Source organism: Siphateles boraxobius, unplaced genomic scaffold (genome assembly GCF_051911475.1).
Source record: "Siphateles boraxobius isolate OS27281-9 unplaced genomic scaffold, OSU_SipBor_1 86, whole genome shotgun sequence".
NCBI classification, from domain to species: domain Eukaryota; kingdom Metazoa; phylum Chordata; class Actinopteri; order Cypriniformes; family Leuciscidae; genus Siphateles; species Siphateles boraxobius.
The window spans coordinates 3529447-3548226 of NW_027509215.1; the positions used below are offsets into that span (position 1 = coordinate 3529447).

The 18780-nt window shown below is 37.1% G+C and overlaps 1 protein-coding gene across 1 annotated transcript; it reads left to right on the forward strand.

The window, feature by feature from the left end:
* The first annotated feature begins 193 nt into the window (after window positions 1-193).
* Window positions 194-15056, forward strand: aknad1 (AKNA domain containing 1). The gene is made up of 22 exons (XM_077222348.1): window positions 194-383; window positions 596-835; window positions 2328-2555; window positions 2736-3460; window positions 3972-4028; window positions 4139-4247; window positions 4510-4634; window positions 4765-4824; window positions 4981-5114; window positions 6070-6235; window positions 6550-6674; window positions 8524-8658; window positions 9612-9705; window positions 10693-10787; window positions 11207-11542; window positions 11614-11787; window positions 12125-12201; window positions 12349-12474; window positions 12566-12700; window positions 12871-12991; window positions 13226-13367; window positions 14514-15056. The coding sequence occupies exons 2-22, from the start codon at window positions 598-600 to the stop codon at window positions 14676-14678; spliced, it is 3567 nt and encodes a 1188-aa protein (XP_077078463.1). The 5' UTR covers window positions 194-383; window positions 596-597; the 3' UTR covers window positions 14679-15056.
* Window positions 15057-18780: the final 3724 nt, after the last annotated feature.

Consider the following 18780-nt stretch of genomic DNA (forward strand, 5'->3'; position numbering starts at 1 on the left):
CGAGTAAGACAACAGAGGTCATTAAAATTAAACGGCAAAATAAAACATTATCTAGCCATTTTAACTCTTCAAATGAATGAAACAGTTTTTCAGCAGGGCTGACTGACAGCTGATCTTGAGTCTTCACGTTCCCATATCAACACTGTTCATCCCTCCCCCTGCGCGTATAGCACCTGCCCAAAGAATCAGCATCAGATACGGCATTTATTATTTAAAATGTTCAAGATTACCCTGCACTATAGGCTTGAGAAACTAGACAGAGCCTTCATTGTACCTTCCCAATAGGATATTATGTCATCCATTTATAAGACAGCCGAACACAAGCAAGAGGAGAGCGCAAATACTTGTATGACCCTTAGAAACCCATGGGACAAGCATAAAAAGTAAGTGCAATGTCATATTATTAGACCAGCGGGGTAGTTCTTTTTCTAGTTTCTTGTAATTTGTTTAGCCAGCATCATAATAGTTGCAAATAATTCAGTCATTATCATTTATTATAATATAAATATAATTACAATAGGCCTATATATAATTGAAAAACACAAATGCACTGGCATTTGTAACAGTTTACTTTTTGTGTATTCTTGTTGCTAAGAAATGAATAGAGAAGCGCGGAGCAGGTTTGATGGAGCGTCAGCGAGAGACCCAGAGGATATGGACGGAGAAGATGACGCTCACAGCAGACCTTCATCAGTGCTGTGGGAAAGACACATTGAGCAAAGTATATTTGTGGATATCAGTGATGATGACAGCCTGCATTTCAGCGACATGCAGGGCGCCTTCACTGTCCACCTCTCACAGGACACTGGTGCACCTGAGAGCCCGCAACTCACTGGTAAGAAATACTAGATCTGTATGAAATCCCCACAGTTTATTTTATTTTTTAACTACAAAGGAACTGCCATGGTTTTTGCACATAGTAGTCTACCATATTACCACCTTTTTGGTGTGTACTATGGCAATAACACTATAAAAAGTCACTGATAAAAAAGTAGGCTACCAACAAGCAGTTTTCAGAGTAGGCTATAGCCTAGGCTATCATGTAACTACCACAGCCATTTCAACTTAAATTACATTAAGCTGACTTAAAAAAATTAGTTGAATCTTGTACACTTTAAAGAAATTGAAAATTACTCAACTTATTTTGATGAGTTAAAACTATTTAAAAACATATGTTCTCATAATTTATTAATCTTAAAAACTAATTTCTTTTTTTACAGTCTATGATATGCAGAAATACAGCAAAACATGAATATTGTTAACTATTATTACAACCTAAAATAAATATATTTTCTATTTTAATATATTTTTACTCCAGACTGTCTTTAATATCACATGATTCTTCTGATTTGGTGCTCAAGAAACATTTATTATTATAATCAATGTTGAAAACATTTGCACAGCTTAAAGTCACCATGAAATCATAATTGATGTTTTTTTGGCTTTTATGAATATGTTATCCTTACTGTTATCTATAGTGTTTTACAAAACAATTACATAATACACATTTAGAAGATATAAGCATTCACAACCCATAGTCTCTCATTTCCGCCAGTATTTATCAATGATTTTGATGACATCACTCATGCGCTTCAGCATCTCATCAGATTTTCTGTCCAATCAAATCCCCTCTAGAATCTAAAGCATCCCGCCCCCAAGACACTGAAGCTGCAGCTAAAATCTGTCACTGTCCATACATTTACTACATGGTGAATGGCACATAGTAGTGCACTATAGAAACCGATTCAGCAATTTGGCTATTTTAAAAAAGAGGATGAGCTGTTTTATATGTCCAACCCATGTCTTCCTATATTAGTGGAAATTACGTCAAAACATTGAATAATGATGTGCATTTCAAGGCACTTCAGTTGGCCTTATATATTTTTGTGATGAATAGAAAATTCAAACGAACATTATTTAGAAAAGAAATCCTTAACAATACTATAAATGCCTTTACTGTCACTTTTGACCAAATTAATGCATCTTTGCTGAATAAAAGTATTAATTTATAAAAATAAAATAAAAAACTTACCCCAAACTTCTGAATGGTATTGGTATGAGTATGGTAATATCATTCAGAATTTATGATTTAAGTTAGAAGAACTCCCACTGACTTTGACTGAATGCGTTTTAAAACCTGATTGATGTCATAATGACCCAGTGCCATAGGTCTCCTTTATACAGTTTTGCCAAAAAGACTTTAACACTACTCTTTTGCTTAAAAAGTGAAATCCTGTTTTAGTGTCTCCTAATGGCTTTAAATTATAAAATTTTACCAAGACATTACAATTTTTAATAAAGCCACTGTCCTTTTATTTTGTGTACAGATAATGCAGAGCCGTCAGAGTCATGTGAGACTGAAGAGGGCTCATCAGAGAGTGCCGAATCAGTCAATAGTGAACGCACAGAGCATTCAAACACCAGAAACAGGAAGGGAAACGTAATCATGGCGCCAATGCAGAAACTCAAAACTGCAGTAAAGCCAATCATTGGAACACATGAGGATGATGCTGTCAACACCAGTGATGAAGAACATGAAGAGCTCCCGTATGATGGTACGCACACCAACAACAAAACAGAGACGAATTTAAAATCATCTCCATGTGAAATGGTTTCTGTGCTGTCTAGTCAGGCTTTAACTACACTTGATAAGTTTAGTAGTCAAATTGGTAATGCAAAAGAAACAGAGGCTTGCCAGTCTAATCTTACTCATGCTCTTCTATCTAATCATAAAGCAATAGAGGACATGGCTCCTCCCTTAGCCACACCTATTCAACCCGCAAACCACATCACTGACTTCCTGCTCAGACACTTCTCCCAGGAGGAGCTGCTTAACTCAAGCAGGATCATTGAAGCAGAGACCCTACCTGAGATGTCTTTGATGGACAGCATTGATGAAACCGTGCTGAGTAGAGCTTCTCGGGCTCCACAGGTCGGCATAGGAGAGAGAGAGAAGATTCAGGATGTGATGGAGGAACCTGATCCCAGCACTTCTGGAAGTCATGGACTGGTTGAAATAAACATTCCAGATGAGTCGAGCTCATCTAAGAAACCTGGAACGACTTGCCTCATTGATGATGATGATAAAGAATGTCCTAAGCAGAACAGCAGTGCTAACTCTCCAGATCTATGTAAAGCAGATGCACAGAATCTTAAGTGCTCCCTCAGCAGGACCAGGTCCTACAGTGAGCTGAAATACGGACAAGGAAAGGTGCATTACCCCCTACCTGACTTCTCTAAAGTGGCACCTAAAGTCAAAATTCCAAAAGGTAATGGAAGTTTTAAACCCGTCAGCCAGTCACCAGCTATGGCCCGAGCCCAGTCGTCCCCAGGCATTCTGGGTAAATCCACCTCCTCTTGTAAAGCAACAGCAGATATCATCAGCAGGGTTTTAGAGGACTCCATGCCACTGGAGAAGCACAATGTGTTGACTGACAAGGAAGTAGCGCATCAGTTACAGGTGACTATATTTACAACACTGGTTACACTGCTTAGGATGAATAGAAGATCTTTTACATGATTCGAGTCAGGCATCAAGCTGTTTTGACCTTAATATAAAAAGCGCTGAAGTGTGACAGAAAGGCGATTTTTCAAGAACGTGAGAAGTGTATAAAGTAAACTGTGTAAATAGCAGTGTTGGGGGTAATGCATTACAAGTAACTTGAGTTATATGTAATCAGATTACTTTTTTAATGTACATTTACATTTATCCGAAGCTTTTATCCAAAGCGACTTACAATTGCTATATTTCAGAGCAATCAGGGGTTAAGTATCTTGCTCAGGGACACATTGGTGTCTCACAGTGGATTCGAACCCGGGTCTCTCACACCAAAGGCATGTGTCTTATCCACTGCGTCATAATGACCCCCGTTTAATGTTGTTTTGGACCCAATTGACTTTAATTGCATGAACAAAAATTCATCAAAAGGTTAAAACTTTTAAAAAAAAGTGACCCTTTCATTTGTTTACAGGATGAATATGACAGATTGCTCGCTAAATACACAAAAGCTGAAAACCTAATTGGTCAGGTGAGACTCAAGAGGATTTTTTAAAATAATCTGCATTTCAACATATCCTCATTTGGATCTCATTTGCAGCCCAATTTGAGCGGGTTATATTGTTGCTTTCTTTTAAGCAGCAGATTCATGCTTCCAGTGAGCCGTCTGTGTCCATCGACTGGAACGATGCAACTAGCAACAATGACAACACTAAACTGACAAAAAATATCCCACAAGCAGCAGCCGCAGGCAAGAAGCCATTGTATTTCTTTCTCCAGCTGAATACTGTAGAACAGTGTAACCCTGGCAGCAGAGAAACCCTGCCAGGGAAATTTGAGCTAACTTTAAACAGACCTCCTCCTAAGAGAGTGAATCAAGACACATTGTTAAGAGATCAGGTGGTTTATACAAAAGGATCAAAAGCTATAAGATAAAAGATGCATGACCTGTGTTAAGATATTTTACACTTACATTTGCATTTGTGTCCTCACATCTTGAGTATGTTCAACAGGTCCAAGTGAGAAGCAGGTTAGTCTTCACAACTCTGTACCTGTGCAGACTGAATCACAGAGCCCGACAGATGGAGAAAGACTAACATCTGAGCTCGGAGACATCATCAGATCATTTATGCAGAAGGTACAGACAAGTTAGCAAAACCTGTCTTCAAAGATTTGCCCTGTGCCTTATGTTTTTTGTTCTCTTTAACATCCATTTAGCTTTTGCATTGATGGGTGCATGATGCATCTGTATTTTTCTTCTTTTCCAGGTGGATGAATTCAAAACATGTGTCACCACCATGTCAATGAATGTGGAGGAGCAACAGATGGTAACTTTACAGGCTGAATCATAAATTGCACAAAACCATTTTTATAATACACTGTTTTATCATAAGATAAATCATTAAATCAAGCAGTTGTAGGTTTATAGCCCTCAAATGGGAAAAAGGTAAACGTTTCATCTTGTTTGGTGGATATCTCTGCAGGTGCTGAAGAGCATGATGGAGGCCCAGGATCAGCTGGAGAGGAATTACCTCACAAAGAGAGAGGAGCATCGTGCTCTGGAGATGCAGAACTACAGGGGTCTAGCCAGAAACACAGGAGAGTTTGACCCTGACAGGTACATGTCATGTGGTTGGACTGTTTTCTACTACTAACACACAGCATGATCTAGAAACCTCACAAAACTAGAATACTCTTGTTATAATCAAGTAAATTGTTCAAATTATAAGCAAGTGATGATAAATTCTATTAAATTTAAGTCATGGATATTGCACCGTGGCAGAGAGAGAGCTCAAATGAAGAAAACACATGCAAATAGAAAAAAACTAATTAATAAAATTAATAAAACCTCATTATCAGTTCGACAACACATGTGATGCAAATAAAGCAACCAAATACAGAAATGCGCTGCAAACACTCACAACTCACATATAATCAGATGTTAAAATAAACAATAAAAACCCCTCACCTTTCAGGTCATTGACAACACTGCTGAGTAGAGATTGAACAACAAGCATGACCCAGCCAGTTTTGTCATTTGTTGGGGTGTGGTTGTTGTGAGTATTTGCAGCACGTTTCTGTATTTGGTTGGGTTGTGAGTATTTGCAGCACACGTGTTGTCAAACTGAAGATGTTTTCTTAATTTTGTTGGTGTTTTTTCTAAAACATCAGTTGCTACTTCAGTTTCATCAGGACTTTAAATGTAATGGTTATATATTTTTGCTTTTGTAAATATAGTTCACAATTGCGCTTACATGTCGGAGCACTGCCTACAAAGCTATCGAATCCAACATTAAAAATCCCAAACTATAAATCCATACTTTACATAGGCATTTATATTTGTTTCATAAAACTAATTTCAGTCATATACAGTCTGCATTTGCCTTTACATTAAAATGTTTCAAAAACCTTCAGAAACAAACTAGTTCAAGACTGTCCAATCATGTGACAGGTAGTGTAATTGTATTTAGACTGATTCCTGTAAGTCTATAGTCATTCAAAACAAGGAAATGAAACTGTCATGGGTCAAAGGGTCAACCTTCAAGTGTTGTGTATTCACGTTTGTGTTTAAGGGAGGTCGAGGGGCAGATTTTCAGGATAGGCATGCACCTGGAGGACATAAAAGAGCAGATAGACAGAAACGTCTGCCATGTTTACTATCCTCCTTCATCCTCCACTCCATCTCCTCCTCCTTGTGAAAACATCCCTCTCACATCATCCAATCCATCACTGCATGAGGTAACACAACACACACTACATTGTTGGTGACATTTGGACAAAAATTCATGGCATTAGACACTTCACTTTTCCCTCCTTCATTCATACACAAAATGACAAAGTTAGCTTATGCAATTTCTGTTTAATCAACTTCTCCTGTTAAGAATCAGCAATTATTAATGCTCAGGTGGACACGCACAGTGAAGCTGATATTGTTGTGTGCCTCATATCCGTTTGCATGTGTTGTTTTGCTATGTAACGTGAGAACTAAATGACTGGAGCGCGGTAGGTTTTGTGGATGCTGGGTCTGAATGAAAAAACATGTCATGTTACAGGAGTCGTTCTTCAGCATCTCCTCGGTCAGATACAACATGGAGGACAATGATGACGAAGAGGCCAATGAAGATCACAGAGCTGACAAGCCTTTTCCCGGCTGCACAGAAAACAGCTTCTATCTACAGTACTGCCACATTTTCTTCTTTATCTGTTATTGCCAAAATAATGCTTCACACAGGCCGCGTTTACACTTAGGCAGGTGACGGTATCTAATTTTCATATCACGATAATTGCTGTAGCTTTTATCATGGTATTGAATTAAGCAACAAAAAGGGTTGAACTCTTAATACTGTTTAATAAGGTTTCTTCTCTTCTCAACTCTGAACATTTAAATCCAACAAAAAAATACACAAAATGTATAGAGTAAACAAATGTTTTAAACAGATTAAAGTGCAAAAGAACAATAAAAAAATCAGAAAACTTTTGACCAATATCTAGATATCTTTTGTGCCATGTTTTAATCCAGATTCAAATGTAAAAATGTTTAGGTGTAAACAAATATTGTGAAAATAAATAGCATATTAAGTTAAATAAGTATTGTTTAGTGCTGTGATAAACCACAATGAATACAAAATTCATAATGGCTATTTGAAACATTTAAGTATGGTTTGACTTTCTTTCTTTAAGCAAATTACTCAAAGTATTTTGAAGTGCTCACACTGTAAACCCTAATGCTCAAAATAGTTAATTGGTTTGAGTAGGGTAAACTTAAATTAAACAAATTAGTTTAATCTAATGAATTTTTATCAGTATTTAGAACTTTCTTTTTCTTTTGAGTTCACAAAATTGACACAATAGTAATCAGAATTGTTTAATTGTTTTGAGTTTTATGAACTTGTTTCTTTTAATTTAGACAAACTTACATATAACTGAAACTGGGCTGTTATATTACTATTATTGTGTTATATAACGTTTATTTTGTGCAAGATTAATGCAAAATGGGATATTTAGTAGTATTTAATGTTTTGCTATGACAATTTCACTGTAAAAAGACATGACAGTTCCACATTACTTAATTTTTTTGGATTAAGCAGGAAGTTTATTTACTTAAAAAAAAATAGGAAACCCGTTGCCTTAAAATTATTACGTTAAGTCAACTGATCACTTTTTACAGTGATGAGTTTCTGTTATGTGCCATTTTTTTTGGGGGGGGGGGGGGGGGGGGGTTATCATCATGGTGACAAATGGAGCATGAGCTTAGTTTGAGAACAGATATGTTCTATAATGTTGTACTTATTCACCAATTGATATGGCCATTAAAGCATTGTGTTACCAATTAGCAAGTTAGCATTTACTGTATTAGCTAGTTAGAGCTAGCCAAGTTTACACTACTAAAAATATTTAAATTGAGATTACATAATAATTTTAAGTTAAATTGTTTAATTAGCTTACTCAAATATTTCAAGTGAATAGTTATTAATAATATTTATTATAAAAATTAAAATGTGGAGTACAAAATAAAAATAATATACCATGTATGTTCATTACCGCGAGATATTGTGTTTTTTAAAAGGTAAACAAAAACTAAGAAATGCATATGGAATGCATCTGGGGTAGTAATCAAAAGTTTGCCGGTTCAAACTCCACAATCATTGACAATAACATTGCAATTAACATAACGCATTAAACAAGTCACATTCCTAGATTGCTTAAAGAAGATGTTCCTGTACATCAACTTCACATTATGCCCTTATATGGCAAGGTTGCGCAAATGAATTCAGCTGTAGTGTGCAAAAGATTATATTTTAATTCTAATGGGTAACGTTAATTAGAAATTTGTGATCCAATGCCTTGTTTAGTTCTCTTAAAAGATCACTGATGTAGGTTGTAAGAGACAGGAGTGTATCGTGATATTTAGCACAGCTCACTCGAGGATGATCGGGTTACAGGTCGAGAGGAGGGACGAGGGAATATCAGTTTCATTATGGAAACACTTCGTTCCCTCTGTCAGTTTTTCTGTATCTTCCTCTGAGGCATTCCACCTTCTCCACTGAAACGCCTGGAACTGCAAATGAGGAAGAGGAGGACAGACTAACAACAAGAGAGGAAGACAACATCCTGGCACAACTGTCCAACTCAACTTCATTAAAGATTCTGACATACGATAGGTCAGTATTTACAGACAGATTTGTATTTTTGTGGCAGTGCATGCACTGCAATCTGGTGTATTCTTAACTGAGATTTTATGTTGTAATTTTAGAAGTTACATTTGTACAGGAATAGATGGTATATCAAAGGTGCATGATTCAGGATTATTATAATTGAAACTAAAATCATCAAGCTTTTTTCGTTACATGAAATAAAATAAACATTAATGGAAAAAATATATAAATATATATAATTTATGTATATATATATATATATATATATATATATATAAACTTATTTTATTTCAGCTAGTTGCCAGGGGAACGTCTCTCATTTTCAGTTAGGTTAACTTGATGTGCTAAAATAAATAAAACTGAAGTAAATAAAAAACCATATAAACATCATTTTTTTAATAAAAAAGACAAAAACAAAATAACTAAATGAAAACAAAATTGAAAAATAAAAATAATAATTCAAAATATAAATAAAATCTATAATAGTAACACAATTCTACTCAAATAACTAATGATTGTAAATAGCTCTCAGATTAATATAATTACTTTATACAACTTTTGATGGAAGTAAAATGTTGGACTAGTTCTGTCCAGAAAATTAGATATATCCAGTGATTCTTGTTGCATGCTTGTGGATATATTATTGCTTTATTGCATTACACTAACATTACTTTATTACATTACACTAGTTCTAAACACAATACCATGTTAATACTATGGTATTTTTATTAAAAATACTTAAAATCACTTTTTATTAAAAGTACTTAAAATCATCATTGTAACATGGTGCTCTCGCAGACTTTTTTTAAGGCTAATGTGAGTCCTTTTTTGCATTAACACTGAACATTCTTAGTTACAATGGTGCAAACATGATCAGAGTTTAAAAAAATCTAAAAATACTGTAAACGTAAAAAGAACCTTGTTTTTGATGGCTGCTTTGATCGTCATTCCTTTCTCAGGTACGAAGAGAAGATCAGACCCAGTGAAGCCTCATTCCCTTCTGTAGGAGCATCTGCTGGACACTCTCCTCAGCCAATCACAGACAAAACACAGGTAACAAACACATACACTGTAAAAGGAAAACATGGAGAGAAAGAGATTAGGTTTGTCTGTGAGAAAACATCTATTTTACATGGACATGAGAGTATTTTGCAAGAATGTCAACATTGCTAATAGGCCTGTTGAAATGATTGATTAATCATCTGATGGTGGTTAAAACTGCTGTAAAGTACAAAAAGATATTCACAAGTCTACTTTCATATGAAATAACGGTTTGTAGGTTTGTTGTAGACTGCATTGTTTTATATAATATAAAATTATTAATCATTAATAATTATATAAATATTATTAACTTTCAGCATTAAAGTTAATCACATGGGCCTATTCTATTATATGATTCCAAGTAAAATATATAAAAAAGATTAGGTATTAGGATTACACTGTAAGCGACATGAATAAACAGAATTATTTATGACAAATCAGAACAAAATTCTGGATTGTGACAGGCCTAGTGTCAATGTCAATGTCAATGTTGATTGTTAAGGGAAAAAAATCATCACATTCCCTCATGGATTGATACACTGTCAGAATTATTATTATTATTATTATTATTCTTGTAGCAAAAATGTTACCTTTAGGAGTACAACATCTTGTCACTGGGACAGCACCCCTAAAATAACAACTTATTGTACCTTATCTACTCCTAAAAATGGCACATTAGTACGGTACTAGTAAGGAAGGTACTATTAATGAAATTTTAGGGTAAGATACAAAGTTGTCCCTACCAGTGTGGCAAGCTGTTGTACCCCTAAAGGAACAATTTTAATGACAGTGTAAAATTACCAGGGTAAACATTACATTTTGTGATAAACAGCGTAAATGAGATGTCATTTTTTTATCATAGAAAAAAATCCGCTAGAGATTCTGTGATTTTTTGTTATAAGTGTTATTGTTTGAAGGTATTTGTTGTGTCACTTGCAGAATGTTTCGGCTGTTTCTGCAAAGGATAAAATGAAAGAGAAAGTGTTTTTGTTCTTTTAGAGATTTTTAAGCCCAGAAATTGACAGCGGCTTTGGCAGTTTTGACCTGAGCCGTCCAAACACAGGACTGTCCAAAACACCTCCTAGTGCTGTGAGGTAAATCTCTCTCTCTCTCTCTCTCTCTCTCTCTCTCTCTCTCTCTCTCTCTCTCTCTCTCTCTCTCTCAAACACACACACACACACACGCACACACACACACACACACACACACACACACGCGCGCGCACGCAAGCACGCACGCACGCACGCACACACACACACACTTTATAGACATAAAGATTTTTTTTACTGTATATTCTATTCCCTAACCCTAAGGATTGCATCCTTGTGGGGACATTAAGCATAACGGTGTATATTTGCAATATTTTCAAAACTGAAATGCCAAAATACAAGATTACAAATGCTAAATGTGTTTTTGTTTTCAGATTATAAACTGTATATTTTCAATGAACAATGCTCTGTAGCAGAACTGACATTTGAAAAAAATGTTTTACTTTATCTGATGTGCTCTTTAGTTCTGCGCTCTCAGATGATGTCATTAGCATGGCGAGTATGAGCGGTCCGGACAGTGAAGCCTCCCAATCCAATGTACGAACAACTATATCAATGGCACCAAGACCCTTGCAGCCCAGAGTGAATAACCTGGAATTTGAACAGCTGGTTCCACCAGGCATGGAAGCAAAAAACATTACCCAGAATGCAACTGTTAGAGTTTCAAAAGAGAATGTCGTATCAGTAGGTGGCGCCACTCCCATGCATAACCAGATGACTGAAGGAAGAAAAGACATTCAACTGGGAAAGAGCCATTCTGCAAATGAGATGCACTCAGCATCACACTGTTCATGTCACAAGTAAGTATTAAAGGAAGTAGTTTATACCTGCAATTTCTGAAACCATCATTATTCCATTGTGCTCTTAACAGTAGTGAGGTTATCCTCGCACTGCAGTATGAGGTGTCTCGCCTCAAGAGGGCGCTAGAGGAGAGTCTTGGTCACCTGCCTCATGAGAGCAAGAGGACTGATTATCTGAATGGCAGGTGTCTGATGGAGAAGAAGCACAAGGGACAGACCTGTGGCCAGAACAGAGCCACCAGCAGGTACTCCAGATTGGGATTGAAGAATGGCTACCATCCTATTAGTGTACAAGTAAACTAGATTTTCACCTCTAAAAATAAAGATCCCAAAACATTATATTTTGCTGCATATTTTTTTATGCAGTAATACCAAAAAAAAGAACCATTTTAGGTTCCCCAAAAAACAGTTCTTAATTTATTTTTTCTTACGTGTAAAGAACATTTTAATAAACACATTGAGCGATGTAAAGATTCCATGGATGTTAAAGGTTCCGTAGATGCCAATAAAGATCCTTTATTTTTAAGAGTGTTGGTTCTTCGAAGTCTGCCAAATTAATGTGAATTCTCACTACGTCATCAGACGTGCAAAGACAGACTCAAACCCTCAGAAGATTGAGGACTGGATCTCCTCTGATATGGAGCTCAGCAAAAGCAAAGGTGACAGCTTCACAACCTGGTTCAAGCTTTCTTCTTTAGCAATAAATTTATTCTAAATGTGGTTTAATGAAGTTATTGGTGTTTGCTAAAGTTTTGTTTGGTCTATATAGTTAAGGGAAATTGAAGAGAGTGTATTGTCAGTTACAGATGGTGAAGATTCAGATCACACTATGAGTTTCCAGAGAGCCTTCAGTCCACCATATGGACAAATACGCACACGCTTTGGTGCTCCTGCCGAGAAGAGGTCACATGACTCCAAAACCTCATCCAGGGGTATGATACCTTTTAGTAAATAGCATTTTTGCTACAGTTCAACATGTAGTAAGATAAAAGTACTCAAATGTTCTTCTCGTGATGGTCACAGCCTCAGCGGAGAGCTTTCCTTTGGACACATCTCAGTTCAGCCAGTCTGGAAGCCATCGGAGAGTAAGCGCTGGGCCAACGATCCACAACATCAACACTGAGCCAACCAACAAAAGTGCCAGCTACAGACCTGCAAGTGAGGAATCACTTTAATAATCGAATAGTGTGTATTATTACACACATACACACTTATGCTAGATGCTATTAATCGTGGTTAATCGATTTGTTTATTCTGTATGTCATAGAAAGTGTATGTTTACAGCGGTGGAAAGCCAAGTGAAGAAATAGTCTCCTTTGTTGTTTCAGTGGGAAACTTAAGGAATATCTTCTTAAATAGCACATATCCTGCTCCTTCTATTCCTGCTCATCTATCCCATAAGCCTCTGCTGCAGGTCAACTATGGCTCATCCTGTAGTCTACCTGCTGGGTAAGCAAATAATCAGTTAAAAGACAAACAATCTACTAATTATGTACCCAACAATGGGTCATCACTCATTTGTCAAACACATCATATTACCAAAGGACATATGCAGTTTGATCCGTCAAGGATAATAGATTATAAACTGTAGCCTACACATAAACTTAGTGATATACTACGTAGTGATATACTTCGTGATATATATTGAAAATTGATAATAGTTGTAGGTGGCTGTTTTCCCAGGTTCAAAGTGCGAGATCAAGCATCTGAACCAGTGTCCAGTTGGAGGCGCTCTACTCAATCTGACTCAGCACTGCTTCCCAGTAACGTCTTCTTTCAACGGACCTCACCTCGGACCAGTGGAAGACGACACCACACCAGCAGAGTCAGTTTAGACTGTCAAACAGCCACCATGCACACAACAGAATGATAGCACACAATTTAATAATGCTAACAATTTGGATTTAAAGGGGAAAATGTTAAGAACTTTATATTGTTGATTGTTTAGAATATAATCCCAATGTATTAACATAACATAACCATTCAAAAGTTGAGGTCAGCAAGATTTTTTATTTTTTGAGACCCCCCATTTATATTATTACTGCTTATTATTAGGTGCCTATGAGTAGAAGTAGTTACCAAAAGCGGGGGTGGTTGGGTGGTGGGGACAGGGCTACGCCCCCAATGTATCAAGACCCTAGGAACACCCCTGATCTAGCCCATTAATAAACACTCCACCTTTGCTAGCAAAATAGAAAAAATATTTAAGTTAATAATCAAATAAGTAAGCCCCACCCCCTCACGATAATATCGTTTATCGCCGATCTCACAGGCTGACGATAGGACGATATGAAAATGGAGCATATCGCCCAACACTAGCAAGGATGCATTAAACTAATCAAAAGTGACAGTAAAGACTTCTATTGTAACAAAATATTATTGGAAATTAATGCTGTTGTGTTGAACTATTTATCAAAGAAACATGGTTTCCACAAAAATATTGAGCAGTACAACTTTTTTCTATAGAGGCTTGTTTCTGCCATGGAATAAATCAATAAAAAAAAGGTCATTGCGACTTTTTATCTCACAATTCTGACCTTTTCTTACAATTATGAGTTTATATTTCACAATTATTACTTTTTTAATCACAATTCTGAGGGGGGAAAAGTCCAAATTGTGAGAAAAAAGGTTGCAATTAACTTTTAATTTTTTTATTCCGTGGCAGAAACAAGCTTCCATAGTTTTCAACATTGATAACAATAAGAAATTCTGCTTATTAGATTGATTTCTGAAGAATCATGTGACACTGAAGACTGGAGTAATGGCTGCTAAAAATGCAGCTTTGTGAGCCCAATACATGTATAAATAATATTTTAATATATAAAATTTCATAATTTTACTGTATAAATAAAGCAGCCTTGCTGAGCATAAGAGACTTCTTTCAAAAACATTACAAAATCGTATTGACCACAAACTTTTGAAGTGTAGTGTATTATAAATTAACATACAATTTGTGTTTAATGCTTATCAGGAGGAATCAATACATAAGACGCTGGACAAGGCCCTGCAGGCAGCTTTTCTAATGAAGCAGACCACGGACAGGATGGCGGACGCTCTCTCTGCTGACCTGGCCAAGGCTCAACTCCAGAAGAAGTTACAGGGCCTACGTCCTCTCAGCAGCCGAGCGGGCAGCTAGCTCACTGTAAAAAATGATATGATCAAATAAGTTATGACAACAAATGTTTTTAGATTGCTTTAACTCATCAAAATAAGTTACACAATTTTCAACTTTTTAAGTTATACAACAAGTTGAAAAAGATTCAACTCATGTTTTTAAGTCAGTTTAATGTAATTTAAGTTGAAATGACTTAAATATCCAAATTGATTGTACTGAAAGATTTAAGGCAGCAACTCTTTTTTACAGTGCTGTGCTGGAATTCACTCTTTCCAGACAACAACGACGACATTAAATTACAGTATGAATCCTTTCATGCATCTGCTTTTACACTTCGGTTTAATAGTGTCCTGGGTTTTGCATTATCGTCAAAAATAAAAAGAATAGCTGACCTGAAAATTTTTCTTTTTCTATTTGTTATAGTGATCAATAGGGGGCAGAATAGAACTTCTTAATGTAGTCAACAACACAATACTAACAACAATCTAGTGTACCTGTGATGAACTATAACAACACAATACTAGAATGCCTGTCTCCAGTATAACATCATAAAACACCTAAAGATTTCCTCCCTGACTTCCGATATCAGATAGCATCGTGTTATTAAGGAGAAGGTTTTGTTGAAACTAGGAATTTTTTGTGTTAAATTCCCATAAACGTCCCTCAGTTTTAAAAGACTATCACTTTGTTAGCCATATCACCCATTGGCAATCACTAGACTGAAAAATGACACCGGACAAGTTTCTGCCAATATCTTATGGGTGTGGTAAGCCTCTGGCCGTTGCTGTTGTTCGTGTAAAGCAGCTTGCGCTCTCTTATTGGTGTAGAAAAAATGCTCTGTCGAAAACAAACAAACATCTGTCACTGTGTAATTTAGAAGCGGAGAGCAACTGGAGTAACATATTAGTATTTTTTAGACTATCTTTTTTCCCTCCACCAACTCATAGGCCACTAAAAGTAACAGTACTAATAATATACGCTATTTACTTTGATAAACACTTGATTATAAATTTGATTTTAATACACACACACACACACACACACACACACACACACACACACACACACACACACACACACACACACACACACACACACACACACACACACACACACACACACACACACTAAAGTTTGTTATGATTTTTTTATGTATTTGAAAGAAGTCTCTTATGCTTACCAATGCTACATTTATTAAATCAAAATACAGTAAAAACAGTAATAGTGTGAAATTATTACAATTGAAAATAAGTTTTATTTTAGATATTATAAAAACACACATACATGTCTGGAAATTAGAATAAAAACTGGACTAATCTTTGCCTGAGGATACAGTAGAAATGTGTTACATTAATCTGTCTGTGTAACCTGATTTAATGTTTCTGCAGGGTGATTCTCACTATGACACCTAGAGCAACTGAGAAATCTGACACAGAGGTGTAAACTAAGCTTGCCATCAGTCCCAACATTATAAGAAAGTTGAATGAAACCTTTGAATGGTCTATAATAGCATTCTAGCTCTTAAATATACAGTATGAAGTAGTACAACAGTGCCATTTGGGTCATTTTTAAGATTGAACTGAATGAAAATGAAAATAATAAAATGCTACCTCCATATTACCAACAAATAAAATGCTACCTATCTATCCGTCCATCCATTCATCCAGAGAGACAAATTACACATAATCAGTTCTCATAATCAAAGTGTTGGATGCTGGTGAAATGGGCAGGAATAAAGCTCTGAGCGAGAATCTGAAAACACAAGATTTGTGGGATGCTCCGGTCAGCAGTGGTGAGAATTTAACAACAGTGTTTCCGAGGAAGGACGAACCACTAACCGGTGACAGGGTGTTGGGCGCCCAAGGCTCATCGATGCATAAGGGCAACGAAGGCTATACTATCTAGTCTGATCCAACAGAAGGTCTACTGTGGCGCAAGTCACACAAAACTTTAATGATGGTTATGGGAGGAATGTGTCACAACACACAGTGCATCGCACTCTGTTGCGTAGTTGCAGACCAATCAGGGTGCCTATGATGACCCCCGTCCACCATCGAAAGCTCTTACAATGGGCACACTAGCGTCCGAACTGGACCTTGGTCTGGTGAGTCCTGTTGCAGAACAGGTACAGCCCTTCATGACAATAGTGTTCCCTGGTGGAAGTGGCCTCTTTAAGCAGGATAATACACTCTGCCACACATTGTTTAGGAATGGTTTGAGCCGGGAACATGATAAAGAGTCAAGTCAAGTCAAGTCACCTTTATTTATATAGCGCTTTTTACAATACAGATTGTATCAAAGCAGCTTCACAGTTATAACATGAAAATAATATAACAGAGTTTGTTTCTAAAAGAAAATTGAGTCAACGTCCACCTTAAGTAAGGCAGATCAATAATATTATTGAATAATAAATGTCCCCAACTAAGCAAGCCAAAAGACAAGGCAACAGTGGCAAGGAACCAAAACTCCATCAGGTGACAGAATGGAGAAAAAAAACTTGGGAGAAACCAGACTCAGTCGGAGGGCCAGTTCTCCTCTGGCCAACGAAGGAACAGTGCATGATTTATGATTCGGGCAGCATTACAAGTCAGATTGGATCGGAACATTTAGAATATTTATCCATATCCATCATTTGGAAGTCCAAGTAATCACGCCGTTGTTGAGACGAGTTGTTGAGGATCAGTGCCGTCCACCATAGAGGGTCCATATCGCCGGTGTTGAGTCGTCTCTTCACAGGCTTTGTGATTGGGGTATCTGAAGTCTCTGTGAAAGGCTGGATACAAACTGGAGCTGACGACCGCCGTTTTTCTCGGGACTCGCGTTCCGAGATAACAGCAGAAAAGCAAAAAGGGAAAATAATTAGCATAGCTGCTGTTCATAATGATTTCCATAACACGGGCGTAAATGATAAAAACAACATGAAGACAGTGATTCTTGCGTCCCAGAGTCACCCCCCTCCGTCCCCCACTCAACTCAGCCCTGCTTACTGACCTCTACATCCCTCCTGCTGCTGAGACCCAACCACAATCTCACAATCTCTCCGCAACCCAACCATACGCGCCGACCCGTTTGACTAAGGCTGTCGAGCCCCACTGTCGTCGTTAAAGCAGGTTCAGTGGCAACGGTTCCGTATGGCATACCACCTACCGCAAAACACAATATCTACCCAACCACCCGTCATTCACGCAGTATACACAGGAACGTAATGACTTTAAATACTATGCAACCTATACAAATAACCTACAGACTCTTCAAGTTTTATAATATTAAATGCATTTGATCTGATTCAGCAGTGGTATAAAAGGTAAGCATTATGTAAATGCTTGGCTAAAGAGATGCGTCTTTACTCTAGTTTTAAACTGGGACAGCGAGTCAGAGCCTCGAACAATATCAGGAAGGCTATTCCAGAGTTTTGAAGCTAAATGTGAGAACGCCCTTCCTCCTTTAGTGGACTTAGATATCCTGGGAATGACCATAAGCCTCGAATTTAGTGATCTTAAAGAACACGATGGATAGGGCGATAGAAGGTCCATTAAATACACAGGAGCTAAACCATTTAGGGCTTTATAGGTCAGTAATAGTACTTTGTAATTGATACGGAATTTGATAGGTAACCAGTGTAGAGATGATAAAATTGGTGTTATATGATCATATTTTCTTGACCTAGTAAGAACTCTAGCAGCTGCATTTTGCACTAACTGTAGCTTGTTTATTGAGGATGCAGGACAGCCAGCTAATAAAGCATTACAGTAATCTAGTCTTGAGGTCATGAATGCATGAACTAACTTTTCTGCATCAGAAACAGATAGCATGTTACGTAGCTTTGTAATGTTTCTAAGGTGGAAAAAGAGGTCAAGGGGATGCTCTGGTCTCCAAATTCCCCAGATCTCAATCCCAATTGAGGATCTTTGGGATGTACTGGACCAACAAGTTCAATCCACGTCAGCTCCACCTCACAACCTACAGGACTTGAAGGACCTGCTGCTAAAGTCCTGGTGCCAGATACCACTGTACTTGTAGAGGCCATGCCTCAGTGAGTCTGTGCTGTTTTGGTAGTACGCGGAGGACCAACAGGATATTAGGCATGTGCTCATAATGTTTTGGCAGATGTTTCACTTGTTGT

Bases quoted from the DNA above. Each gene is read 5' to 3' on its own strand.
- aknad1 (XM_077222348.1), top strand. From the start codon at position 598: ATGAATAGAGAAGCGCGGAGCAGGTTTGATGGAGCGTCAGCGAGAGAC. The intron at 4,029-4,138 runs GTGAGACTCAAG...TCTTTTAAGCAG, and splicing joins CTGAAAACCTAATTGGTCAG to CAGATTCATGCTTCCAGTGA. The intron at 5,115-6,069 runs GTACATGTCATG...TTTGTGTTTAAG, and splicing joins GGAGAGTTTGACCCTGACAG to GGAGGTCGAGGGGCAGATTT.